At 49.0% G+C, this 27197-nt stretch overlaps 1 protein-coding gene, 1 long non-coding RNA gene and 1 pseudogene across 11 annotated transcripts; all 3 read right to left on the bottom strand.

The window, feature by feature from the left end:
- Positions 1-630: 630 nt before the first annotated feature.
- Positions 631-902, bottom strand: LOC309842317. Its single transcript, XR_014299608.1, has 2 exons — positions 820-902; positions 631-776 (listed from the first exon to the last, which is right to left on the bottom strand). It is a non-coding gene; the product is annotated as an uncharacterized lncRNA (long non-coding RNA).
- Positions 903-1911: 1009 nt separating this feature from the next.
- Positions 1912-20114, bottom strand: ZSCAN20 (zinc finger and SCAN domain containing 20). Of its 9 annotated transcripts, none has more exons than XM_082686329.1 (8): positions 19566-20114; positions 13097-13623; positions 8671-8857; positions 8140-8216; positions 7777-7861; positions 5757-6443; positions 3883-4311; positions 1912-3349 (listed from the first exon to the last, which is right to left on the bottom strand). In XM_082686329.1, the coding sequence occupies exons 2-8, from the start codon at positions 13511-13513 to the stop codon at positions 2097-2099; spliced, it is 3135 nt and encodes a 1044-aa protein (XP_082542455.1). In that variant the 5' UTR covers positions 13514-13623; positions 19566-20114; the 3' UTR covers positions 1912-2096. The 9 variants fall into 9 exon arrangements, with proteins under 9 accessions (XP_082542455.1, XP_082542456.1, XP_082542459.1 ...); XM_082686330.1 differs by having other exon boundaries at positions 19578-19647; XM_082686333.1 differs by having other exon boundaries at positions 3883-4308; positions 19578-19647.
- A 1055-nt stretch (positions 20115-21169) lies between these two features.
- On the bottom strand, positions 21170-26778 carry LOC309842525 (toll-like receptor 12; annotated as a pseudogene). The gene is made up of 3 exons: positions 26766-26778; positions 24693-25548; positions 21170-21195 (listed from the first exon to the last, which is right to left on the bottom strand). The product of its transcript is annotated as a toll-like receptor 12 (transcript).
- Between the last annotated feature and the right edge of the window lie 419 nt (positions 26779-27197).

Here is a 27197-nt window from a genome sequence, read left to right as displayed (position 1 = left end):
CTGCAGATACCTGCTGGTGCCAACCCAAGGCTCACCCACGACCCTGCCCCTCAGAGACCATGTGAGCCAGGAGAGGTAAACAGGGAAGGAGTTGCCAGGCAGTGGCCCCAGGTGAGCTGGTTCTCAGGAAGCAGAGGAAGGGCTGGGAGTGATCTCGCTCTGTGGGAGCGCAGAACTGTCCGACGGCTCCCTCGTGTGTGCATAGAAACTTCCACCCTTCACATCATATCCACCATCTGCTAGGTACTTCCCCAGCCCGTGAAATACCCAGGGCATGATGGCTTCTCGATGTCACAAGCAGAGATGTCAGGACAAGGATTTTCTTTTAAAATCCTCTGGAAATGGAAGACTATGGTCAATATTTTTAAACCCTCGGTAAGGAGAAACTCTGAAGGCCAAAGTATGCAAATTAGAAAACCATCGTGGGTGAGCCCTTCTGACTGGTCTTTGTGGGAGGGCCAACACTCAGGAAGCACCGGGCAGGCCTGGCACAAGCTGGCTCAGGATAAAACTGTGCCACACACCTGAGATGCAGGGCAGTGGTCAAAGCCCTCTCAGTAGGCACAGCAACTCTTCCTACCTACCCTCTGCTCAGCTACCACCAAGAGGAAAAAGGCTGGGGAGACGAAAACACCGGCCTGGGTTTCTTTAAGGTTTAACATTTTCAACTCAGCCAAGTCTAACTCAAAGAGGACAGACTCCTTGAGAAAGGGGACAATTCTTAAACCCCATTTTCTTCGTGGAAGCTGTATCCCATGGGAAGAGGTACATGGTGGCTGCCTGTTCTCCCGTCTCAACCCCTGTCTCTCTCCTCCATACTGTTGCAAAGAAGGAAATCCACATCAAGCACTTTAATACTAGCTCAGCCTTGCTCCAAGCATCGCCAATTCGGGCCATTCCAGACCCTTCCAAGTTTAGGGATTCCTGGTTTCTGAATTTGCTAAAAGGAGAATTCCTAAAAGAATTTTAGTAGGAAACATGGCCCACAAAGTGCTTTGGGGTCTGAGTTACCCGCGCTATGGCAGAAGGGAACTCAGTACAATGGTCAGGGGCACCTCAGGCTCCAGAGACAGATAGATCTGGACAAAGTCTGCCACTGCCATCTTCAGCCATGCCACCCAAGCAGGTTACTTAGTTTTCCCAAGCCTCAGTTTCTCCTCTGGGAAATGGGGAGATTAGTACCTTCCTCCCAAGGCTGCCATGAGGTGTGTGAGGATGTGTACAAAGTGCTTAGCACAGAGCCTGCCAAAGAGCAAATGCTCGATAAATACTGGCTACTTTTGCTATTTTTAATATTTAGTAATGATTCCTCCTCTTTGCTGAGGCCATGGTGGTCTGCTTCAAGCCACTGGTTGCTTTCCCAGTCTCAAAGTTCTTCTATATGGACACGCCCCAGCTGAAACCTGCCACGTATGAGAATTTGCCAATGCACCGTGTATACCTGGGGACAGTGTAAAGGCACAGGGAGGTCTGGAATCTCTGCTCAGGACCACGGATTTCCCTCTAATCCCCTACATTACCAGTCTGGCTCGAACACTGATAAAGTCCTCCCAAGACAGCAAATGTAAGGACAGCCTGAGGACCGCATGGGGGACGGTTTACAGGAGGAAAACGAATTACACTTAAGAAAAGTGCCTTCAAACCATAAAAGACTCTTAACATCAGGCAACAAATTGAGGGTTGCTGGAGGCTGGGCTAACTGCGTGATGGGCATGAAGAAGGGCACTTGATAGAAAGCACTGGATGTTACATGCAACTGATGAATCACTAAATTCCACCCCGGAAACAAATACTACAGTGTACGTTAACTAAATTGAATGTAAGTTAAAAATTAAAATTTTAAAAATTAAAAAATTTTAAAATTAAAACATTAAAAATTTTCAAAAATTTAGAAAAGAAAGTGCCTTCAAATCTGGATCCTTTGCATTTGTAATTCACTTCCAAATAACCTGGATCATACCAAAACAGCTTTCCTGGGTATACACCAAGCTTAAAAACTGGGTAAGTTTCTAGCATATATCTTAACGATCTGAGAAGAGTTCAATATACATTTCTCTCTTTTGCTATGGCAAGGGTGTGGGGTGGGGGGGTGTCTCCTAAGATGCTTTCCCTCCCATGTGAGTTCTCCGGTGGGCACTGAAGTGGGAGCTATTGTTGAAGTCCTTCCCACACTCCATGCACTTGTAGGGTTTCTCCCCAGTGTGGATCCTCTGGTGAATGATCAGACTAGAGCTCTGGTTAAAACACTTCCCACACTCTCTGCACTTGTAAGGCTTCTCTCCTGTGTGAATCCGCTGATGAGTGATGAGGTTGGAACGATCACGGAAGAACTTCCCACACTCAAGGCATTTGTAGGGCTTCTCTCCTGTGTGCACTCTCTGGTGTGTGACGAGCTTGGAGCGCTCACTGAAGCTCTTCCCACAGTCCACACACTTGTACGGCTTCTCCCCCGTGTGGGTTCGCTGGTGGTTAGCCAGCGTGGAGCTCTTACTGAAGCTTTTCCCACATTCGGCACATTCATATGGTTTCTCTCCTGTATGGATTCTTTGGTGACTGATGAGGGCAGAGCTCTTCGAGAAGGTTCTCCCACAGTCAGAACACTGGTAGAGCTTTTCCCCTGAGTTGGTGCTGTGTGGGCCAGAATTCAAGTTCTTACTAGTGCTCTGAGGCTGTTCAAGAGACGTCTCTTCTGCAGAGCTCCTGCAGTGAGCACTGAAGGATAAGCTTAGGCCTAACTTTTCCCCAGGCTCACTGTAATGGTCAGGATGGCCTCCCAAGTGGATTCTCTGATGTTTCAGGAGGTTTGAGCTCTGGTTGAAACTTTTCCAACATTCCCCACACTTATAGGGCTTTTCGCCTGTGTGGATTCTCTGATGGGTGACAAGATTGGAGTGATCACTAAAGCTTTTCCCACATTCGAGGCATTGGTAGGGCTTCTCCCCAGTGTGGATTCTTTGATGGGTATTGAGGTTGGAGCGATCACTAAAGCTTTTCCCACATTCAAGGCATTTGTAGGGCTTCTCACCTGTGTGGATCCGCTGGTGGGCAATGAAGTGGGAGCTCCGACTGAAGCTTTTCACACATGTATCACACTTGTAGGGTTTCTCTGCCAGGTACAGGCCTTGATGGTCGATAAGTTTTTCTAAGTCCTCTTCAGAAGAACATTCTTCCCACTGCTCCGGGGTGTTTCCCCACTGCCCTTCACCTTCCTCTTCATTTTCACTGTCTTGCCCCCAGTCAGGAGGGTGGCAAACATCCTCTCTAGTGCATTTTGATAAGGCTCCAGGCAAATCCTCAAAAATGTCCTGCTCCGAAATCTGGTCTTCATCCTTAGGCCTCATCTCAAACCCTGAAATAGACAGAAAGGCAGTTTTCCTTCATTCATTAGTTAACATCTATTTATGGACCTTGTGTTTGTGAATTTAGTGTGAATTTTATCACGTATTTTCTGTTCACATCTTATAAGGCAACTAACATGAAACTAATCAAGTTTTGGGGCATCTGTAAATTTCTGAAGGGCAAAGCAGAGAGTGGAGCCCTGGAACATGGTGACCCCACTGACGGAGTCATGAAGCCCAGGCCACGCGGCCAGTCAGTCTCTGCCCAACTCCCCCATCCCTCTACTCAATACTGAACACCTTCTTCTAGCACGTTACAAACAGCCCACATCATGGGAAATTGAATAAACTCTATATTTTCCCAGTTAAATCCCAGTAAAATTAAGACCTGACTGCCTATCTCACTTGGGGGGATTACACAAATGCTTTTCCTATTCATTTCCATTCTCTCTTATACTTTAGAGACAAACAAGAAATGAGCTGGCCCCCTTGTTCTCCATGCAAGCTTCTGGATTTTGTGGGCATCAAATTACTCCCCACTTACCGGTGTCTGGGATATTAGGACACGGGGCTGAAGATTTGATGGCATCTTCATCTGCCACCTCATCCCAGGCCTGCTGGTCACCAGCCTCAGTACTGTTCTGCCCCGACCTAGGGAGATCTGCTGCCTCCCTGAGGGTTCCCATGGCTCTGACCGCAGTCCGCGCCCTCATCAGGGAATCCAGTTCATCATAGAAGGGGCATGTCCCTGGTGGGTGGCTGCTCTTGGCTTTCCGGTAGCTTCGAAGGAGGTTTTTGAATCTGTAGCGACACTGCTCCAGGGTCCGCAGGAAGCCCTGTGCACACAGCCGCTCTGCGATGGCCCGGTACACCTGGCTGTTCTGGTGACAGGTGCGGAGCTTTTCAGAGAATGGGGACTCACTAAGAATGGTCAGGAAGGCCTTGGTCTCCTCGTAGCCCCAGTGCACACCTGCTGTCAGGAGTGAAGAGTTCAGAACTGTGAGGCATAATGAGACGTGCCTAGATCATCAGGGTTCACTGTCCCCTGCCCCCCCTTCCAAACGTGGAAAACGAACACAGGACCCTTAGAAATCTTCCAGGCACCCAGGGCCCCAGCGAAGACTATACCCTTGCTTCTCAGAGGTAAGCCACGGCCTCCCACTCCACCCCACCCCTTCTAAGAGTTTCCATTAACTCTTGAGTCTTAGCTGAAGAGGACTTAGGTGGCCACGTTATACCAGGTGACCCCAACTCCTCTGGCTTCAGTTGGCTGGTGTAGGGAAAGGCCCGAAGCTGGGATCCAAGCTACTTTCTCTACATCCATCCCATACACATCCTCTATTTGTTTTATGAACTTTCCTCTTAACAAACATGGGAACTGAGAATCCCTAGACATAACTGGACTTCAAATAATCTTGCAATAGCATCCAACCAAGGATGCCCTTTCCTTTTGTGGAGGAATGAAAAGGGGGTGGTCTGTTCTCAGGTCCTCTGTGGGTAAATGATGCAGCCCAGGTGGGCAGCATGGTGGAGGGGGAGAAACCACATAAAACTGGAGGCAGGAGCTCTGGGCTCTGCCCTGCCCCTACCTCGCTGTGTATCTTTAGATAACACATTTCATCTCTTGGGCTTCTGTGTTTCCACTTACACAATGATTGTTTCCCGAATGTCATGACTTACAGTCATGACTTCTGTTACATGTTAAATATCTCACTCTGTATCTTTCTTTACCTAAAGGTACTGTCTGTAACCACAGGTTGATGTGCTCATTACACATTAAAATTAAAAGTTCATTCATGTAACACAACAACCTTCCCCATCCTCCTAGTGACATGCTCTGGCAAATACAGCTAAACCTTGAACAACACAGGTCTGAACTACAAGGATTTACTAATACCCAGATTTGGTTTTTTATGTACAGTATAGCACTGTAAATGTATTTTCTCTTCCTTATGATTTTAATAACTTTTCTCTAGCTTACTTTATTGTAAGAATAGAGCATATAATACATATATAAAATATGTACGATTTACAGTACTGGTAAGGCTTGTGGTCCACAGCACGCGCTATTAGTAGTTAAATTTGGGGGAGGGGGAGTCAAAAGTTATATGTGTATTTTCAACAGAGCAGAGGATCGGTACCCTAACCCCTATATTGTTCAAAGGTCAACTGATAACTGAATTACCTCTTTAGGGTTCCTTAAGGTCTCAAAAGTTTGCTTCCATAGCAAAAACTCACTCTAGGAAACTGATCATAGGAGGCAAGAGTAGGAGTTTAAGGACAACCAAAGGAACTTAACCCCTTACTCCAGGGGCATTGATCTAGACTTGCAATCCAGTCTATGCCCTGAACTCAGGGAGCAGAGGTTGGGCTGGCAGGGGTGTTGGAATCTGGATCCACAACAGCCCTTGTTCTTACCAATACGACTCTGGAACAGAGTTGGGCCCCCTGGGATCCTGGGCTCCCGGATGGACTCATCAGGGGCCAGGTCATCACCATCACAGTCTTCTGCCGTTTCCTCAGGCTCCCAGCCCCCTTCCTCCTGCCCATCCATCTCTGCATCGCTATCCCCCAGCCTGGGGAGTGCCACAGCCTCTCGTGGGCCGTCTGTGGCTCTGATGGCCGTCCGTGCCCTCACCAGGGCCTCCAGCTCCTCATAGAAGGGGCACGTCCCTGGTGGGTGGCTGCTCTTGGCTTTCCGGTAATTCCGTAGGAGGTTTTTGACCCTGTAGCGACACTGCTCCAGGGTCCGCAGGAAGCCCCGGGCCCTCAGCCGCTCTGCAATGGCCCGGTACACCTGGCGGTTCTGGTGACAAGTCCGGAGCTTTTCAGAGAAAGGAGACTCACTCAAAATTGCCAGAAAAGTCTTGGTCTCCTCGTAGCCCCAGTGCACACCCGACACCTTCATGTCCTCTGTGTCCCACTGGTATGGTTCCTCCCAGGCCTTTGAGTCTCTCCAGGCCAATGCCTGAGCTGGTCTTGTTTGCTCATTACCTGGGTTATAATCCGCAGTGTTCCTTTTTCCGGAATTTATAGAGCTTGGACACCAAAGTTCTGGTCCTTGCTCTTGCTGGCAGTTGATACTTGGTTTTGAAACTGGAACTCCTAAGAAAGAAGAGAAATGATTAAGTAGAAATGACACACTAAGCAGAGTGCTTGTCCAAAATGCCCCTAAGAGAGATCATTTCCCTGCATGAGGCTAATGAGAAATTCCCATGCCAATTCCCCACGCTAACTGACCTGTTAGCTTTGTTCGCTTGTTTTCTTTGTTGGAGTTGTGAAATACATCACACAAAGAATGAGTACTACTGGTCCACAAATGGGCACGTGGCCTAAACTGGCCCGACCAAAATGAATTTAATGGTTGGAGAAAAAGTTTTCTTCTCCCTTACTCATTCACCGTGTGTGTATGTCTGTGCGTGCAAGTGTGTGTCTCTTGCTAGGAAACTTGTGAGCCCAACTGACACTGGCCTCTATCTTCTGATTATGACAAATGACAGCTCTAGTGCGAGGCAGACACTGAGGACGGCAGAACAGAGAGGAAGGCCCTCGGTCTGCCATGACACTGCTGAGACACTCTGTACCAGGGCTGGAGCGTGCCCTCTGCTCGACTTCCAAAAACGTGAGAAAGTATGTTTCCTTATTTTTTTAACACTTAGCAGCTATGTGTAAAGGACTGCTGGCCCAACAGCTCCCAGCCCTAACAAAACAGGAAGCCTTTAATTAAAATAAATATTTGAAGAAAACCAGATCAGAAAGAGCTGAGAGCTGCAAGAAACTTTAGCCTCACTTGGTTCAGCATTTCCCAAAGTTTGCTGTGAACACTATCTTAGTGTTTATCTAAGTGTTTATCATGGTTTATCTAAAAAAGGAATTCTACTATAAAGAAAGGTGCCAACACTTCCCGTGTCTCCCCTTAACTCCCCTAGGAGGCACAGCTAGCACTGTCTGCCACTTTATCCACATCTTGCGTCCAACCCCTCACACTGACCCCAGGCTCTGCAGGGAAATGGTTTCGTTTTGTGGAGATGCGCCCAGAGACAGGGGCTGGCCATGCGGGCTTCTCACTGTGGTTGAGTGCATCAGTCTCATGGGCTCAGCTCACTGGAGTCTGCCCATGAGACATGGACCCTGTTTGTTGCTGAAAGGACTGGGTTCCTAAGACAGCCTAGGACCACCATGGTGAACAAACTGAAGAAATGCGCCCCGGGAGGGTAGGCTCTCAGAAGCCAGCCGCCAGCCTCCATGCAGGCAGACCCCACGCCCCCCCACTCCATCCCTGCCACCAGTGCTGGCTACAGACAGCTGTCTTCTTCCTGTCTCTCAAGTGCCAGACTTCCCAGAGCTGTGAGTCTTAAGGGAGAGATGAAACATTCTTCGGGACCTGAGTGTACCAGAAACCAGACAAGAGCTTCCCAGAAGAGCACTATTTCCTTACCTAGGGGCACGCCGCTCCCACACCCGTCTCCTGGGGGGTCCTTGCAGAACTCCTTCTCAGCGTGTTTGCCAGGGCCCAGGGCTTCCTGTGAGATGTACGAGACAAGGACCACAACTGAAATCAGCCTGGGAACCCAAGCAGGCCCCAGGACAGGTCACAGACACAGGGAGACCATGTGTGAGGCCATCGCTGTAAGCAGCAGCATGACTAAGGAGAGGCCCAGCAGATGGGGGTCGGGGGGAGGCTAACACCCTCCAACACTCGCCCTCCTGCCGATGGCAGGCCATGGAGAGAGAAGAGGGACGCAGGGGCACAGGCCTCAGAGAAGCCAGGACAGGGAAGGAAGGACAAACAGCAGCTTACCTGCGACTCGGCTGTCGCCTCCCAATCTCCAACACTCCCCATCTTCGGGACAGCAGGGACTCGGGGAGTGAGGACAGCTGAGGAGAAGGAACAGTCTCTGAAACCCACGCTCTGGTTCCCCGGAAACACTCCCTCCCAGGTCAAGCTTTCCAAGGGTCACACGGCATCAAACTGAGACCACCCGACCAGCCAGGGCAGATTTCCCCCTTTCACTTCCCTTCTGGAGGGTCTGGCTTCGAAGCCACCCTGAGAGATGGGCCATGTGTGAGATGCCAGCTCAGACTCCTCTTTGATCACCACCTGACCCCAAGCCGACCAGGACGTGCCATGTGACTCGGCTCAGGAGGGTGCGCCCACATCGCTGGGAGCTGCCCCTCCTTGCGCCATGCTGACCCGCCATCCCTCTCAGCGCGCCCATCAGACACTATTCCTCCCCGTGCCTCAATTCCTCCCCTCCTCCCCGTGCACCCTTCCTTACTTCCTCTAATCTTTTCCTCTTTTCCCCTGGGTTCCCTGATTCTCGGTACTCACCGCTCTCCTTCAAAGGCTGTGGCACCATCTTGGTGTCTAGATGCTTAGGAAGATCAGGGCATGAACTCTTCACCCACTGCTTCTGGCGCTGTGCCTCGGGCCAGTGACTCGCCGGCTGCAGCTGACAAGGCTGAGATTCCTGCACTGCCTTTAAGGACCTGGCCTCTTCTGCACACAAGTCCAGTTCCTACACACAGAGGGTCAAAATTCCCAATCGTCAGTTCAATAAGGCCAACATTGCTAGGGCAGAGAATGCTCTTTTGAGTACAGCTGTGGTCCAGAGGTTCACAGGCTCTTTTTAAGATCCAAGGATGACTCAAAGTATGACAACAAAGCCATGAGACTGACATTAGTAAACAGACCAGCACTGATGCCACCAAATGACTACTGTTTTGTTCAACGGGGGAGAGAGACCACATGAGTGTCTCAATGAGGCTGCTACTGTTCCAAACCTTTCTGAATCACAGAGATAAATCATGTCACATGATTTTATGACATTAAAACATAAACTCTAAATATCGAAAACTGGAGATTTCATGTTTAAGGTATCAAGCAAAGATAAAAGTTAACCAGGTATCCGTCAAAAGATAAAAACAGATATAACAATAACTCTAAATATAATGGCCTAAATATTCCTGCTGCAAGGCAAAGAAAATTCAAAAATAAATATAAGAGAAGGGAGAGGCAAACAACCACAGATGGATTTTTTTTTTTTTTTACAGATGGAATTTTAAAATGGAATGAAAGTATGCACTGTTTGAGAGAGGGCCCCTCTACTCTTAAAACAGAAGGAGAAGCAGAGACAAGGCACTGTAACTCAAAGGGAAAACAGAAGTGGCAATTTCGATTTCAGTGCAGAAGTTCAGGCAGAAAAGCACCCAGAGACACAGAGCACATATATAAAATAAGAGGGAAAAATCATAGAGAGGATAGTACCCAACTCAGCGTTATCATAAAGCTCATTTCTTATCTGTCCATTGGTTCCAAGTTCAGAGAAGGAGGTGGAGATGTTATTTTCTGGCCCTAAAACCTCAACAATGTAACACTCCCGCTGCCTTATAGAAACTTCAAAAAATGTGTTTCAATGTCTTCAGTAGGTATTTTCAAAACTCAGGTGGTTCAGAATAGAAACCATGAAGGTCTAGTTAGCGAAAATAGCCCGTCCCCAGCCCCGTCCCGGTCCCATCCACGCAGGGTCTTCCTTCTCCCCACTCCTCCCCACAGGAAACCACTGCTCTGCATCTCAGTTTCTTTATATACAAGCATCTATGAATATAGACTCTTCTTGCTTCCCTATTTCCATATAAAACACAGCAGTTATATACATTGCTCTGAACCTTATTTTTGATTGAAAATAATAATATCCACCTTCATCAACTTACTGAGTCTCAAACAAACCTGTAACTCCAAAAATCTTTGACTGATCTGAAAACTCCAATCTTCTCCCAAAGACAGGGATGTTTATCCTTAAGATATACAGGAATGGGCCCTGAGCCTAAAAAGCCATTCCAGATGAGGCCATCCACCAATGTCCTGTGTGGTTCACAGGAAAAAACATCTGCTCACAACTTTCCTCCATGACTGTTTAAGTAAAAAACAAATCAGCCTCTCTTTGTTACAGCTTCAATCTTACAATCTACGGAGAAATTGTGTGACTAGACCCCATAACAATCCTCCCTGGCAGCCCGAGCTCCTCCAACGACTGACACACCTAAGCAAAGATTCTGATTCCACAGATGGCAACTGTAGACGCAAAAAGGAGAGATTCAAGTGTCAAGGAGAAGGAAAAAGTGCATGGGGTAGGGATTGATAAAGAATCCATCAAAAATGCCTGTGCACCGCACAAAAGCCTACACATGGATGTTTATAGTAGTTTTACTCCTAATTGCCAAAACTCGGAAGCGTGCCCTTCGGTAGGTGAACAGACTGCTGTGTATTCAGACAATGGAATATTACTGTGCTAAAAAGAAATGAGCTATCAGGCCAGGAAGACACACGGAGGAATTTTAAATGCATACCATTAAGTGAAAGAAGCCAATCTGAAAAGGCTTCATATGTCCTGTATGATCCCAACTATACGACACCTTGGAAAAGGCAAAACTATGAAGACAGTAGAAAAATCAGTGGTTGCCAGGGGGTTGGGGAAGGAAGGATAAATGCGCAGAACACAGAGGATTTTCAGGGCAGTGAAACTACCTCGTATGATACTATACTGGTGGATATATGTTGTTATACATCTGTCAAAATCCACAGAACGTCCACTCCCAAGAGTGATATCCAATGTAAGCCACAGACTTTGGGTGATAGTAACGTGTCCGTGTAAGTTCACCAATCACAGCAGGTGCGGCACTCTGGCAGGGAACGATGGGCCGGTGGGCTGGGGGAACGGCGGCGTGTGAGAAATCTGGGCACTTTCTGCTCAGTTTGGCTGTGAACCTAAAACTACTCTAAAAAAATAAAGTCTATATATATATATTTTTTATTTTAAATGACTATGCACCTGATGGGGAGAGGGGTTCTGGAAGAGGTGACCACAGAATCAACAAGGCAAAACCCACCCAATAGCAGAGCTGAAATGTCTCTTTAAGGAAAAGATCTTGGAGGACGTTGCCCAGAGCACCGCCTTTTCCCGGCAGTTCTCTCCACAGGACCTAATTAGCTGGAAGGTCTTGGTAAATTTCCCTTGTGGAAAACATAACCGAGTCAGGTACCCCACAATGTAATCACAAGTTGTAAGGTCTGTGGGGGCACGAAGCTCCTTTGCTACTTACCCGTTTTTTTGGACATTTGTAAGTACTCAGGAGCCAGGAGAAAGTTCAAACAGAAAAATAAAAGTCACATCATAAAGAACGTTCCATTACCTTTTTTTTCTTTTTCCAATTTTAGAAGCAGTTCAATCTCGGCTCAGCTCACAGGAGTATAATTGGAGAACTTTTGGTCTAGTCCAACCCCCTCATTTTACAGATAAAGAGCATAAAGACCCTGATTTAAATCAATTCTCTCTCTGGGTCTCAAGGTCTTCAACTTTCAGCTCTGAAGTCCTGAGACTTCCATTTGTTTTCTCACTGCCACTTAAGAGGTATAGCTGGTTTCTTTACAAGAATATGGGACGGTGGGCTGGTAAATTCAAATAAGGTACATTCTCTCATACGTAGTCCTATAACTTCAAATAGGACGCTTTCTGTGTCTTCAAAGGGTTTGTAAAGGAGTCCAAAAAGCTAACTCACAGATCACAAACCTCCCTTCCTCTCTCTCATCTGTCCAAAGCTTTACCTTTTATAGAAAACCCCTGCCATTTGCAAGGGATATTCTCAAACCTATAATTTCCCCCAACAAAACGGGATTAACTATAACATCACAAAAACCATGTAACAAGGGGAAACAACAGGGTTACATCGAGATGAAGGTTCTGGGCAGCTAGCTCAGCCTGCAGCCGGCTCAAGGACTTTGTTCTACACATGCCAGCTCCAAAAGCAGGATTCAAAAAAAAAAGTGGTACCAGAGAAAAATTATAAAATGACATCACAGGCCTTCACTCTCTTGCAAATTGTTGAAACTGTGAATGTTAAATCCACGAGGCTTTACCACTTAATTAATAGAAATCTAGACAAGTTACTTACCTCTTTGAGCCTCGGTTTACACAGCTAAACAATGGCGGCAGAACAGCACCTACTTTCTCGGGCTGCTGTGCTGATTAGAGGAGCAATACACAGAGAAAGCAGAGAGCGGGGCCTGACACACAGTGAGTGCTCAGGAAGATGTCAGTTACTAACCTATTTGAGCCCCATGCCTAAAAGGTATTTTAATTCCCGTGGTTTGCAGATGAGGCACCTGTCATGTCGCAGAAAGAACATCGAACTTGGAACCAGAGAATATACGTTGAGGCTCTGGTTCGATTGACTGAGCTCTGCGAGCCACCTGAGTTTGGGGGCCTTAGTTTCATCTACACAATGAGGATGATAAGGCTACCTGTGTCCACCCAGATTTCTGCTGTAAAGCACCTCAAGATGTCGTCCCATGTGAAACGTAACACAAATCGCCCACACTGTGAATATGGTCCCGGGAGGCAATCTGGGCAGTGGTTCTGAATGTGGGCTTTAGTGTCAGGCTGCCACACATTCTGGCTCTGCTGTCTGGGGCTCTGAGACCTCAGGCCAACCACCTATCTGTCCTCTGCCTCAGTTCCCTCATGGGTAAAATCAGGGTAACAGTACCGATCTCATTAAACCGTTGACAGGATTAGATGAGTTAATATATGGAAAGCACTGAGAACAGTGTCGGGTACACAGCAGTGCTCAATAAATGTCGGCTGCCTGGTACCAACAACAATCACAATTATTACCACTGCCTTTGGCAATTATCAAGGTAGTCACAGCCCCGCCGCCTTGCCTGACCTGCTCCTTCAAGAACAGACTGTTTGCCTCACCCTCTGGCCCGCAGTCCGGACCTCTCGGTGCCAATCCTCCACGAGGGCCACGGCCTCCTCACCACTCTCAGGGTGGCGCTCCTGCACCCAGGCCTGGACCTCCCTGGGTAAGATCGTCAGGAACTGCTCCAGCACCAGCAGCTCCAGGATCTGCTCTTTGAGGCGGATCTCCGGCCGCAGCCAGTGACAGCAAAGCGCCCAGAGCTGGCTGAAGGCTTCGTGGGGTCCCGCCGCATCCCTGTACCGGAACTGCCTGAAGCGCTGGCGAGAGGCTTCAGGGCCAGGGACAGGGACACGGTCCTCCTGCCGGAGTTTGGATTCTGATCTCCACGAGTCCCCCTCCAGTTTCACAATCAGGAGTTCTTCAGGCTCTGGCTGGTGAGAGGCCTGGGTCTGGGGTTCTAGGGCCATGGCCATGGTCGGTCCAGGATACCTCGCTTCAGCTGGGCTGTCCTCATTCAACGTCTTCCTGCATCTAAGGCGTGTCCTTCAAGGGGCTCCTAGGAGAGGCAATGCTCCCCAAGGCTCTAAAGGCAGAGAAACAAGGGACAATGTAAGAGGACCCCCGTACCTTCCACTGCCTTTGCCTGGGGTTGGCGTGCTGAGAGGAAGAAGCATAAACGGGCACCCAAACCATCAGCCAGCACGCCTTGGAGGACAGCACGGTATGAAGTCCTCTGGGACATGCTAGAACCCTGTACTCTGGCATCATGGCCTTCACCATCTAGCACGCCTGCCTTCCTCTACACGGGCCCAAAGTCTGACCTTTCCTCAAGGTGGGTTCCAAACGTCACCCCCTCCATAAGGCCTTTTTTCACAGACCTTCAGCTTTCCCCTAAGGGTGCTCTCCTTGCAAAATCCTTCTCACTCCACATTCCCTCTAGGTCAACCCACCCATCTGGTATTTTTCACCATCCCAAAACTGAGGACTCCCAACACTCCCACCAGGACCCGCCACCAGACCTCCAGACCCCAAATCCAACCATCTACAGGACATTTCCTCTTGACTGTCTACTAGGCACCTCGAACTCAGTGGGCCACAAACTGAATTCATCTTTTTCTCCTGCAAACCTGCCCTTCCTCTGGAACTCTCCACCCTGCTAAGGCACCTCATTCTTTTTTTTTTTTTTTAAGATTTTATTTATTTATTTGAGAGAGAGAGCGTGCATATACAAGCAGTGGGGCGGGGCAGAGAGAGAAGGAGAAAGAGGCTCCCCACTGAGCAGAGAAGCCTGATGCGGGGCTCAATCCCAGGACCCCAGGATCAGAGGTGAAGGCAGATGCTTAACTGACTGAGCCACCCAGGCGCCCCAAGGCACCAACCATGCCAGAAAGCTGGTCATCATCTCTCCCCAACATCCCCCACAGCCAGTTCATCACCAAGCTGTGCCCTCCTGGACTTCTAGGCATCTACAGCCCAATGCCACCGCTTCATGCCACTGAGTGGCCATGCTTTCGCTGCCTCAGCCTCCTGACTCATGTTCCTGCCTGCTGTCCCCTCACCCCAACCTGGGCTTCTTCACACCACAACCAGACCAGCTCCCAGTCGGACTGGGTCACTTCCTGCTAAACACCCTCGAGTGACCTCCCACATCCCTGAGGATCAAATGCAAACCTTGCCCACGTCCGCACCTCATCTCTTTGCCACATTCCTGCTGCTCAGGGCATTCCGGCCGCACGGCTTGCTGCCCACTGAACCTTCCCACAGGCAACCAGCCGCTTTCTTTGGGAAGTGTTCTCCCTTTCTTCACCAAGCTAGGTCTCAGCTTCTACTGTACTGTTTCCAAGAGGCCCTCCCTATGCCCTGGAACAAGATTCAGTCCTTCGTGTGCCACCACCTTCCACACCACCTACATGCTCCCCATAGCTCTCTTATCCACAAGATCAGAAGCTTCCCAGCACAGTGCTCAGGGCATGCAGGAAGCGCTCAATAAACGGTGAGACAATGGTCATCGCACACTGGTATCGTGTCATGAAGCAGGGGTTATCATTAATCCCCTTCTGCACACTCTAGATTTTTTCTAAATGACCTTCGTGCTCATGCCAGAAGGACTTCTCCTCTCCTCTTTTTTCCATCAAGGTCACACGGGCCACATTCCAAGTTGTATTACAGAGGTGTGTGCCTGTGTGGCCACAGAGAGAAGACAGCCTGAGGACAAGGAATACGGTTTGCCCCTTCCCTCCCCCACCCCCGCGATAAGTGGGGCACAACACCCAGGAGGCTCTCAGGAAATGCTTGTGTAGGGGACATCTGGGGTTGCTTCTTCTACACAATGAAGATGCTGATGACACTCATGCTGGCTTATCTGGAAAAATGAGCTCTTTGTGTCATTCCCAACAAATCCAGATGACACTAAAAACACCCACTCAGAGGAGGTTCTCAGCTACCCACAAGTGAGAATGAGTCAGCTGAACTGAGAATGGAGGCAGCACTATAGAGACTTTAGGCCATCTGACTGGACTGTCCAGAAACAAGGCAAGGGTGATGCAAAGTAAAGGCTTGTCCTGAAGACCTGCACATACACAAGGATGCTAGGGACACAAATCATGAGCACCTGGCAAGTTCCTCTTTGTCCTTCAGCTTCCAGAATCATCTCCCCACGCCTGTGTTCCCAAAGCAGTTGGCACAGGCCTCTGATAAAGGTGTTCTTCTACAGCCTTGTAGTTCCCTGTTCTGACCTCTGACAGCCCCACTGGACTGTATTAGGGCCAGCATGCCGTCTTACCCATTTCTGTATCCACAGTGCCTGATAAACGGCAGGGCCCTTAGCAAGTTTTGTTGCCTTTTATTAAAATAGTAAATCCGGTACATCGAAAGCCTAATGGGCTATGGAAGGGCCATCATTTATTATAAGCTAAAGAATTAACTTTTCATGGAATTTCCTTTTTGAACCACAGCCTTAATCATGCACAAGTCCAAAACCATTTGTGTCGCTCTCTCACACAAGGACTCATTCACCACCAGTCATTTACAGAGTCCTACTATGTACCTGCACTGTACTGGTCGCTGGAGAGCCATCAGTAACTGGGACAGACGGTCTCTACCTCCATGAAAGTTACACTCTCATGAGAGAGACAGTCAATAAGCAAGCAAAGAAGTCTGTGCTCCTGCACCAAGAGAACATTACCACAAAATCGGCAATTAGTAGTTCTGCCAGCCCCAAAGCCCGGGGTAGCAGGTAACAGGGATTTTCTTTTGGAAAGATTGGAAAGTCCCAAAGGTTAGCTTCAAATACAAATCTGAAAGCTATTTCTGCTACTCTCTTAGACAGATAACGACTAGCGGCCTATCCACAGAGGGAGGTTAATACAGTCAGCGAATAGCAGGGTGACTTTACACAGAGCTGACGGAAAAAACAGACAAGGGCATTCAATAGTCCTAAGACGACCAGAAGGATCCGGGCCACACTGGGGTCAGCAACCTCAGAGAGAACCCATCTACTGAGTGCCCATGAGGCACCAGCATGCTGCCAAGAGTTCCACCTTCATAATCTCACTGAATCCTCCAGGCAAGTAAGTGAGGTGTCATTGGTGTGTGACCGTACTACAGCGATCTGTAACTAACACACAGGAAACCGCATGCCAACACCAGAAAAAGAAAGCCCGTAATCTAAATGGTGCAGTCAGTTCCATTCACTAGGTGTCTGTTTCAGAATGAGCATGACCTTCAGGGATCCCAGGTTGGTCTGAGTTCCCTCCAGCCTTCCCTTCCAGGGTGTGAGCAAAGTATGTTTCATACAGCAGGGTCCCCAAACACAGGCCAACTCTTTCATCTGACATTCAAACAAGGAAACCCAGCTGTGCTGGTTAGCTTATCGAAAGACAGTGTGTTGGTTTCTAAATGGCTCCTTGCCAGAGGATTTTCAAGCTGTGATTTCTGGCTAAATGTGATTTCCACCTTCAGTGCTGCCTTTAGGATATAATTATCCTGTAATGTTTGAGTCCATATCCTCAACTTACATAGAAGGAACTGAGCTTCTATGAAGACTCACTTAAGGTCACACAACTAGCAAGCTGCAGAGTTGGGACTCAAGATTCATTCTTTCCACTCATTTTTCTTAAATGCACCATCCAGCATCCTCTAGGTATGCCAATCATCCAAGCTCCTGAGAAGATGGTATGAGAGCAGAAAGAACATTAAGGTAGGAGGGAGCAAATCAGGGTTCCAATTCCACTCCTGCCATTATTAGCTGTGTGACTTTGGACACGTCATGTGGCCTCTGCAGCTTACAGCTTGACCCTTCTCGGTGCTTGCCCCCAATTAGTATGATGGGAGCAGAGTGAAGGGACAGGAAGACTAGAATCAGTGGCTACACATTTAAATGGCTGCAGGGGCCAGGCAATGTAAATGGGTACATGAGTAGAGCGGGGGCTATGGCTAGCTACGGAGCAGTAGAGAGAACATTGGCCTAGTTCCCAGGCCTTCTATTTTTTCCAACAGAAGCTAACTGGATTTTTAAATATTGGCAACCAACTCAAAATTGTTTGAAACACCAGGACTAAATAGAGGATGATGATAGGTTTCTTTCAGCATGGGCTGTCGTCACTTTACCATCTTTCAGCTAAATGATCTCAAAGGTCTCTTCCAATATCCCAGAAGATCTAGAAAGGGTACAGATTCTCCCTAAGCAATGAGGGATCAGTGTTGACTGGGGCAGGATCCCTTTACAAACACAGGGAAGCTGAGTAGCACCTTGGCTCCTCGGGTGTTGAGTGTGGATGTGGACATAAGGAATACACCCACTGAACAGTGGGTTGGTAAGGGATCTGCCCCAATCCCATAGCAAAAGCCAAGACTGGTCTGTGACCTCCAAAGAAGAAACTAGGAGTCCCCAAAGACTGTCAAGCTTACTGGGCTGATGGTCCACGCTACTGCTTAAAGCAACTTGACCTCACGTTTAAGGGCTTAAACCAGGGAGAGGAAATGGGCTTCACATAAAGCACCAATTTCAGCCAACTGCATTAAGGACCCTGAAACCCGTGTCACTATGTGTTGTCACCAATTAGCTATGACCACCAGACACAGGAAGAAGTGGCAGCACACATTCTACATATTTGCCACCCCTGGCTTAAACTCCCATAGGTAATGAATCAGCACCCAGCAAAGACAGCCCTGACAGGCAGAAGACAAAAAGCTCATGCCCTAGAAAACCACTGGAAGTAGCACTCTTCAAGACTGGTATAGCAAAGCTCACCCTAGACTGTCATTATTCACACATGCATCACGTAGTCAAGTATTTACGACCCTGGGCTGGACAATGAGGAAATGGAGGGGACTAGGAAACTGTCCCTGTCCTGGAGATGCTTACGGTCAAGTGGAGGAAACAAAAGGAAAAAAAAAGTCACAGATAATTATGATCAAATGTGGTAAATGCAGTAAAAGAGATCTATGGGAACTGGGGTTGAGGGGTGACTTAATCTGTTTAAGGGAAGAGAATAAAGTAACATTCAAGTTGGCTCCTGGAAGGACGGTTCTCTTGGCAGACAATGGGGTGAGAAAGTGTTCTCTAAGCTGAGAGAACAGCACACCTAAGGTGGAAAACCAAACAGCCTCTCCAAGAGATGGGGAAAACCAAACAGTCCTGGAGCACGGGGAGCCTGGGATGAGGCTGCAGAGAGTTCATGAAGAGTCTTCACTATCAGGTGAGGTGTCTGGACTTAATTCTACTGGCAATGGGAGCTAAGAAGGTTTATAAGCAGAGGGCACCACCAGATTTGTAGGTTAAACAGATGACGCTACTGCAACGTGTCAGTCCAGGCTGGGGAGGTGAAGAAGTGGGAGGCTTCAGCAAAAACCCTGGCCAGAAAGGGGCAGATTCAGGACACATTAAGGAAACAAGAGGGATCTGAAGATCCTGGATGTGGAAGAACGCAAAAGGAATCAGAGGGTGCCAGGCTAAAGTGGACGACGGTGCCACTCTCACTTCCATTAGGCGGAAGGAAAGGGGGCGCTGGCTTGGGGCCAAACACAATAGCCAGTCCCACCTGCTGCGTGCCAGAAGTCACAACCGGTAAAGGAAGTGTGAGGTGGTATCAGATCGGCTATGTTTGACGAGGCGGTCAGGTAGAGGCTGGAGCACAGTTTTTAAGGTCGGGCTTCAAGCTCAGGCCCTCTTCTCCTCACTTCTTGCCAGGGCCTGAGAACCCTCTATCCCTCCCTCTGTGGTCTCCAGACCCTTCTAGGACTCTCCCACCTCCAGAACCTCTCTCGGTCTCCTCACCTAGAGACCTTTCCACGACCCTCCTCACTCCCCCGGCCTTCTATGTCCCCGCTCATCCCCGACCCCTCTGTGACCCTTCCCATCTCCGGACGCTTCATCCTCTGGCCGTCCCTCACCCCCACCCCCACAGAAAAGCTTCTTTCTCTCTTCTCACCTTCCCTGGCCCCCTGGGACACCACCACCACCTAAGCCTCCAACCCAGAGCCTGAGTCTCAGCTACCCCCGCCCCGCCACCCGGACTCACCCACCGAGACACCCACTTCATAACAGGGCGGAAGTGCTCCAGGCTTCGCGCACGGAACGCTGGGACGCGGAGTCCGAACCGCGCCACGGGAATGGAGCGTCAGAGACTACAACTCCCAGAAGGAACCGCGCGAGCGCCGGAACAAATCGGAAAAGGGTCTAAAATCGTGGGGGCGGAGCCTGAAGCGACTCCAGTCCTTTCCACAGGCTCCGAGATCTTGGCATCGCCCAGTAGGCGGACATTCAAGGCGAAGGGGCGGGGCCTGCTGCAGGAAAAATGCGGGAGCTGGGGGTCTGGAGAGGTCACTGGAGAAACTGGGAGAAGTAAAGAGAGAGAGTGACCGGTAGACCGGAGAGAGTTGGGCAATTGTAGGTTCAATTTCCAGCTCACAGTTAAGCCACGTGATTTTGGCTCGGTGGTGAACCTCGCGTTCTTCACCTGTAAAGTGAGGATAATGGCATCCGTTCGCCGGGTTTTTGTGAGGTTTCCATGAGATAATACAACTAAGATGATTAAACCAGGGCCCGGGTCCTAATAATACACAGCGAGTGTTAGCTATTATTATGTAAATCAGGACAGAGCTTGGCACTAAGTGGGTGTTGGAAAAAATGTTAGTCATTATTTGAATAATGATAATCAGAATAATTTCAATATAAATGCAGTTGCTTTGTACCATTATGAATACTTCGTGATATGAGCAGTCTAATATAGGGTTGAACACGTGGGTTTTGCAGTCAGGCATGGCTCCAAATCCCAGCCCAACTGTGTGGCCTTGAATGTATTACCGCGTGTCTTTTGTGTTAGGTTTTCACATAAAATACATCACAGGCTGTTGTGAAGATGAAATTGAGGTAATGCAGGTAAAGCAAGGTCTGTAGAATCAAGCTACTTGCGTCTGAAACGTCTTTCAAATACAGGTTGTAGGCTTTGCCACTCACTAGTTGTAAAACCTCGGGCAAATGACTCAACTGCTTTGTGCCTCAGTTTCCTTGTTTGTAAAATGGGAATTGTCATAACGGCATCTACCTAATCGTTTGTGAGAGGAATAAATGGGGGAAAGTTTGTGAAGAACTTGGCACATGCCAGTCAGAAGGAGTTTAATAATCATTAGCTATTACTATTTTTACTAATGGGTATGAGACTTTGGGGAAAGTAATAGTACCTAGCAATATGGCAAGTGCTCAACTCATGTTAGGGGAATTCTGTATTTTAGTTTTAAAGGCCCAGTTCCCCCTCATGTTCAAAGTGAAACATGTTCCAACTTACTCATCATTGAGAACTCACATGACTGTGCTCAGTGAACCTAATGGTGACCTCTATACCACTCCTTGCTGTTGAAGTCTTACAAAAGCCCCATGATGCTGGTACTATTACAAGGAGGAAATGGGGGCTTACACAGATGAAGTGACTTGCTCAAGATCAGATGGTAAGTGTCAGGCTAGAATTTGAACTACTGGCCTTGACTCCAAAGGTTTCTTCTGGGCTCCACACTGCATCGGGAAAAGACCATGGTTGCAGTAGGGTGGGGGTTAAGTAGAGAAAGACAGACCGTGTATCAGACATTTGAGAGAGCGTCAGGATCTGAAGCTGGAAGGGCAGATCTGCGGTTCAGACGATGGCCACTTCGGGACCATCTGCGGGGAGAAAGGCCTGTGGTGAGGTTTTCACCGAGAGAAAAACAGCATTCCAACACAAGAGGGCGCCCCTCACCCTAAAGCCAGCCCAGAATTGCTTGATGGTTTCCATTAGCTTTTTTTCTAATTAAAACCTGGCATTTTACAGAGGAGGAACACTAAGGCCCTAAAAGGCCACGTGCCCTGCCCAGGTTCACATAGAAATAATCAGCAGCCTGAACCAGACCCCAGTTCGTGGCATCACCATCCACCAAGATTTTTTTCTCACCACCGTTGTCTACAAGACCCCTTTGTACTAGGCCAGCACTAGGCTCTAAGGATGCAGAGATGAATCAGACTGGTTCTTGTCCCCAGGACCTGACCTTCAAACTTTCCAGATCGAATTTCCTATTAGTAAATTAGTAATGCTTCCTATTAGTAAAATAGTTTTGAACACACACTCCCAGCATATATGTATTTACTTATAAATGATACACATACATGTAGTACATATGTAATTACACAGAAAGCTTACCTTTATTGAACACTTATAATGCATTGCTGTCCTGCTCCCAGTGCTGTATACGTATTAATTCGCTTTACCCTCACAAAACCCTATGAGCAAGAGTGTGATAAGATCCCATATTACAGAAGAGGAAACTGAGGAACAGAGGTTAAGTAACATAAAACCATATGACTAAAAAGCAGGCAATCCAGCTTCAGAATAAAGTGAGATTGAAAAACAGAAATATAAGTCTTAACATTTTTTTTTCTTAACCCCTGTGAGTTATCTTGTGCACACCTCTTTGAAAACCAGTGCTTGAGGGGCCCCAGACCTGTGCAGATGAGTACAGTGTGATCACTACTTTGAGAAGGGGAAGTGCATGAAGCTATGGGACCCAGAGGCAGCAGCTTACCTAGCCTCAGAGGTCGGGAATGGCTTCTGGAAAAAGTGGTACCTAAGCTAAATCTTAAAAGATATGTAGTAGTTTCCCAAGAGGAGGGAAATTGTGTTTCTGGGCAAAGGAGCAGTGCATGCAAAGGCCCAGGGGCAAGAGCACATGGTGTTCTGGGAGCTCTAAGTAGTTCAGCATTGCTGGACACTGAGTGCCAAGGGGGTGGATTTCTCCTCCCAGTGTTGTACTGGGCCTCAAATAAGACCATAGATATGACCATGCCTTTGTGTCTTTGCTGAGGGAACAGGCAATCAGTCTGCTCCCTCTTGGGCAGCATCCCAGTTTTTCAGTCCTCAGCTGCCAATTCCTCTATACCCAGATGGCAAAAGGGGCCCCTCTACCCCTTGAAGATCTGATTGAACTTGGCCTAGACTCCATTCCACAGCTGAGCACTACTCACAGCCCTCCATCCTCCCCCAAAGCATCCATGAAATCCAACTTCATTTCCTCTGAGCTACAGTTTCCATGACCGCAGCCCCTTTGCCTCCTCCCTTGTATGGATTTCCACCAAAAACAAAAAGTCCAATTAAGTCAAGCATTTCATGGATTTAGTAAATTTATTAAGGATTTGGAGATCTTGAGATCACATCGCATACCGCACGGCCACCTGCCAGCTCCCAGTTTTCTCATTCCAAGACTCATCCAGAACCTTCCCAAAGCCTGTGTTCCCAAAATCGCAAGCTGATCCTCCCAACATATGCAGCACCCCCACCTCCCACCAGAAGCTGGGTTCAGTCTCATGCACCCACCCATACCCACTATCTCCCTGCCAGGCTGGCTTGCTTTTCCTATCCCCTCCTCCAATATATACACACCCACTCTAGCCCAACCCAGGCTGCCCCAGACTGCTCCCCAGCCAAGCCCAGAAGCCTTCCCTCCTCTCATCCTCCTTGGGCCACACACAAAAGTCCCCTCTGCAGAGCTGCCAGGCCAGTCCACAGTAGCCAGGGAGGTGGTGGTGGGAGACAGGCTCCAGGAAGACCAGCAGCAGCGCTGGGGGGTGGGGGAGCTGCCCACTGGAGGAAGGTAACCAGGTGGCGCTCCAAGAGGCCACGTGGGGTATGCAGGAGCTGGTAACTCAGCAGGGAGTGGGGCCCGGCTCCTTGCCACGTTATCAGCCACATTGTCAACCACATCCTTTCCCGTCTCACCATCCCTCTTGGGCACGCAGCCCTGTGTTTGCTGTGTTTGCTGGGATGCAAACACAATATAGAGGAACCTCTTACCCTCACTCTTCCAACCCCTGGACCCGCCAGCCAGGCTCTGAACAAGGCTGGAGATGGAGAATCTAGGACATCCTGGCTTCGTGTAGGAGGATCTAAGAGATCAGCAGAAGCTGCAGGCAGAGCAACCCCAAAAGAGTTCCAACCCCAAAGTTTTAGGACAGTGGCTCCAGAGAAAGGAGAAAAGAGGATTTTGTGGGGGGTAGCCCCCAGGTTCTGGCCAGCACAGCTGGTGTGATACAATATGCATGCATGTTCTGGGGGATCCACTCAAGCCAGGGTCCCACCAGGCACTGGCACACGGGCAGGCCAAGGAAGCACCCAGAATATACACGTACTGGGGTATCTGAGGACTGTGCTCTTGGAGGTTGCCATCCAGCATGAGGCCTGTCTCTCAGCCCAGCACCAGACCTGGAGAATGCCTGGATTCCGGAAAACATCAACAGGGTCTCCGTCTGGCCCCACTTTGACCAGATGCAGTAGCCCAAGCCTGGGTACCTCGCCTACCAACTCCTCAAGCCACCGTGGGAAGGGCCAGACTCAGGACGCCAGGGCCGGCAGCTCCGGCTCCCATAGACTGGGCAGACCCATGACGCAGCAGGTCCCGGGCTGTGCCAATCCACCCAGACCACAGATACTGGAGCCTGGCGAGCTGCCAGAGGAAGAAGTTAGAGGAACCCTGGGAGCACAGGGCCTTCAAGTATGGCCAAGCAGAGAGAGTTGGCCAAGGGCAGGGAAGATCTTGGCGACATTCCGGGTCCCTAGCTGCAGTGCCTTGCCTTTGAGAATCAGGGTTTGCAAGAGTGAAAAGACAAGAGAAGCCAGTTTCGAAAACTGCCTGTCTGGGACCACAAGTGCTCCAAGCTGGTCAGCCTCTTGGGCAGGGACAACTCTACCCAAGGAGGACCAGAGGGGAACTATGATCGCAAGATGTGCAGACTCTCTGGGCCCTGGAAGTCCAAGGCCAGGCTCAGCACCATGAGGGTATCGAGCAGGTTTAGGGGGATTAGTGTGCCCAGGGGAGCCAACCAGCCCTGGCTTAGGGCTGCCTGTGAATTCTGGCCAAGTCTGATATCTCCCACCTCCTTGGGCCCTGGAATACTTGCCCCCCCAGACAATCAGCCAGCTTCCCTGAAGTAGCAGCTTCCCAGGAGGAAGTAGCTAGGGGTGGGGTATGCATCCAATTTTTGGACATTTCCAGGGTCCTGTTTCATTCATGAACAGCATGGCACCCACCATTGGTTGCCACTCGGGTTCAGTCTCCGAAGCCTGGGCGTGGCAGCCAGGAAACCTAGTTAGATAGCGTTAAACCCCCTTAAACCACTCTTAAGACCCAAACCCTTCAGGCTATGGCAGGAAGTCAGGGCCTCCGGAGCTGTGTGCCCCATGAGATTGGAGCCCAAATTCAGCTTCTGTAACTCAAAATGGGCAGCGGCCCGGCAGATAGTTCGGCCGTGTTGGTGTTTATCACAGATAGGGTGTCTCGTCTCAGCAGCCCCAGTCCTACCACTGCAAGCTGCCTCCATCTTTGTGCGATCCAGACACTGAGTCCCCAGGTGGAGGTCCCAAAGGGGCCCAGGACTGGCCATTTTCAGCCAGCTGGTGAATGACAGGTCCAGTATGTCCAAGATCCAAGCATCGTGAGAGGAGGGGCCAAGTACCAGATCTGGGAAGATGTCAGCCAGCTCCCCCACATTCTGAAAGCCACTCTACTTGGCAGCCAGCTGCATAGACTGGAAGGCAACTGAACACCCAAGTTCTCATGTAGACAGGGGCCTAAGAAAACAAGGTACTGGAGGAAGCTCAGGTTGCCCAAGGTGTCAGGGGTAGAAAGAGGGAATAAGTTCGGGGGGCCAGTGAAAAGGCTGCTGCAGCTGCCCCAAGCCCCCAAGAGCTCCTGGTAGAAGCTAGGTGAGATGAAGACTCTGTCCCAGGACCTGAACTCTGGGAAGTGGCAGAAGGCGTCTGGGTATGGGACAGAAGTGAAACCAGTGAGACAGAGTCCCTCCATGCTCTGTGGCACAGCCTCCAAGGCATTGTGACAGGTTGGTCACCCAGGAGCCTGCTGCAAGGAGGGGCAGGCTGGAGTCCAAGGGACAGATCAGGAAGAAGCAGGAAAGCAGAGGCAGCCAGGAGCCTTCCATCACAGGCAGCTGGATCAGTCCAGCCCGCAGTCAGAGGAAGGGACAGGAGTACTCACCCATCTCAGCACCGAGCCTGGTCTGCAGAGAGGCAGAATCAAGACCCCACTCTCTGCCCTCCTCCCTTTTCCTGAGGGGATCCCAGACCCCACCCTCTCCCTCCACACAGACACATCCAGTAGTCACAGCTCTAACAGGGTACACAGCCTCCAGGGGACCCAGGAGGCTCTGGAAGCAGGGTCAGAGGGCTCCAATGCTTCCAAACCTCACAACTACTGGAAGGGTGGGACCAACTTCAGAGATGCTTAGAGCCCAGGATCCAAGGGTCGGGGAAAGGCAGAAGTACACTTGTGGGAGGGGACAAGCAAGCTGTGTTTCTGAGCACAGGATTTGGGGCTGGAGGTCCAGGATCCCACTCTGCCATTGTCCTTCAGCTCGGAGCACGTCAATACCCTGAACTTGAGTTTCCTCCTCAGCATGCCAGGTGTCCTGTTATCTGCTTCCTGGGATTACAGTGGATGGCATATGGCTGGCAGAATGGGGTTTCTCTCCTCAAAACTCCCTTCTACTACTTCCTCTCCTTTCTCTAATGGAAAGGAAATTCTGAGTAAATCAGGATTTTTTAAAAGATTTATTTATTTATTTAAGAGAAAGTTGGGGGTGGGTGGAGGGGGAGGGAGAGAGAGTCATAAGCATACTCTGCGCTTAGCATGGAACCTGACACGGGGCTCAGTCTCATGACTTGGAGATCACGACCTGAGCCGAAACCAAGAGCCAGCCGCTTAACAGACTGTGCCACCAGGCACCCCAAGTAAATCAGGATTTTAAAAATGCAGGTGTTTTACAAGCAAAATAATACATCAAAATGATGCCTTCATAAACATCTTGTAATGCTCCATGTGGAAGATCCCCGAAAGCCCAAGATTTATCCAAGAAGACTATAGGGATCCATTCCTGTCCTTCCATACAGGGGTTAGGAAGAACGGTCTTCAAGGCCTTGACCTTGATGTGCACTACCAAGATGAAGTCGAGACAGCAGGGGAGAGCCGAAAAAGAAAATAGAGCTTTATGATGATCTCAAACAATGCAGTAAACTACTCAATAGAACTCAATCTGATCATGATTCATAAAAAAATAATAAACTCAGAGAGAAGAAAAATGCCTTGACTTCTAAAAGGATATTTACCCCAGATCCATAATACATATAATTCTTAACAGTGAACCATCTGTTGCATTCAACTTAAAGCCAGGAATGAGACAACTACGATTACTTGCGTTCAACATGTTAACGGAGGCCTTAGCCAGGAGAATAAGAAAGAAAAAGAACAAATGAAATTTATAAAATCATAAGTATCTTAAGAAACAAAAGGGTCACCACATATAAGATGCTGTGATTGCCTACTTAGGAATTCCAAGAACAAAGTATTAAAACTAAAGAATGTTCAACAAGGGTACTAGATACTAGATACCTAAAAAAATAAAAACAACAACAACAAAAAAGCATTTCTAATACAACAGTGCACTACTGAGAGTCTCAACAGGAAACAGCACACTCAAACTGCAGTTCTTCTGAGGGGTTTGTGTGTCAAGAGACTAATCACAAGCCAGTTAGCTGGGCTTCAGGGTACCAAGAGGGGTAGCATGGGACCCAGAGCTGGCAAACACAGGAGATGTCCTCACACCGAGAACTGAAGGTGATTAAA

Source organism: Mustela nivalis, assembly GCF_964662115.1.
Source record: "Mustela nivalis genome assembly, chromosome: 10".
NCBI classification, from domain to species: domain Eukaryota; kingdom Metazoa; phylum Chordata; class Mammalia; order Carnivora; family Mustelidae; genus Mustela; species Mustela nivalis.
Note: the sequence above shows the minus strand (reverse complement) of the source record. Positions and strands in the feature narration are given on the sequence as shown.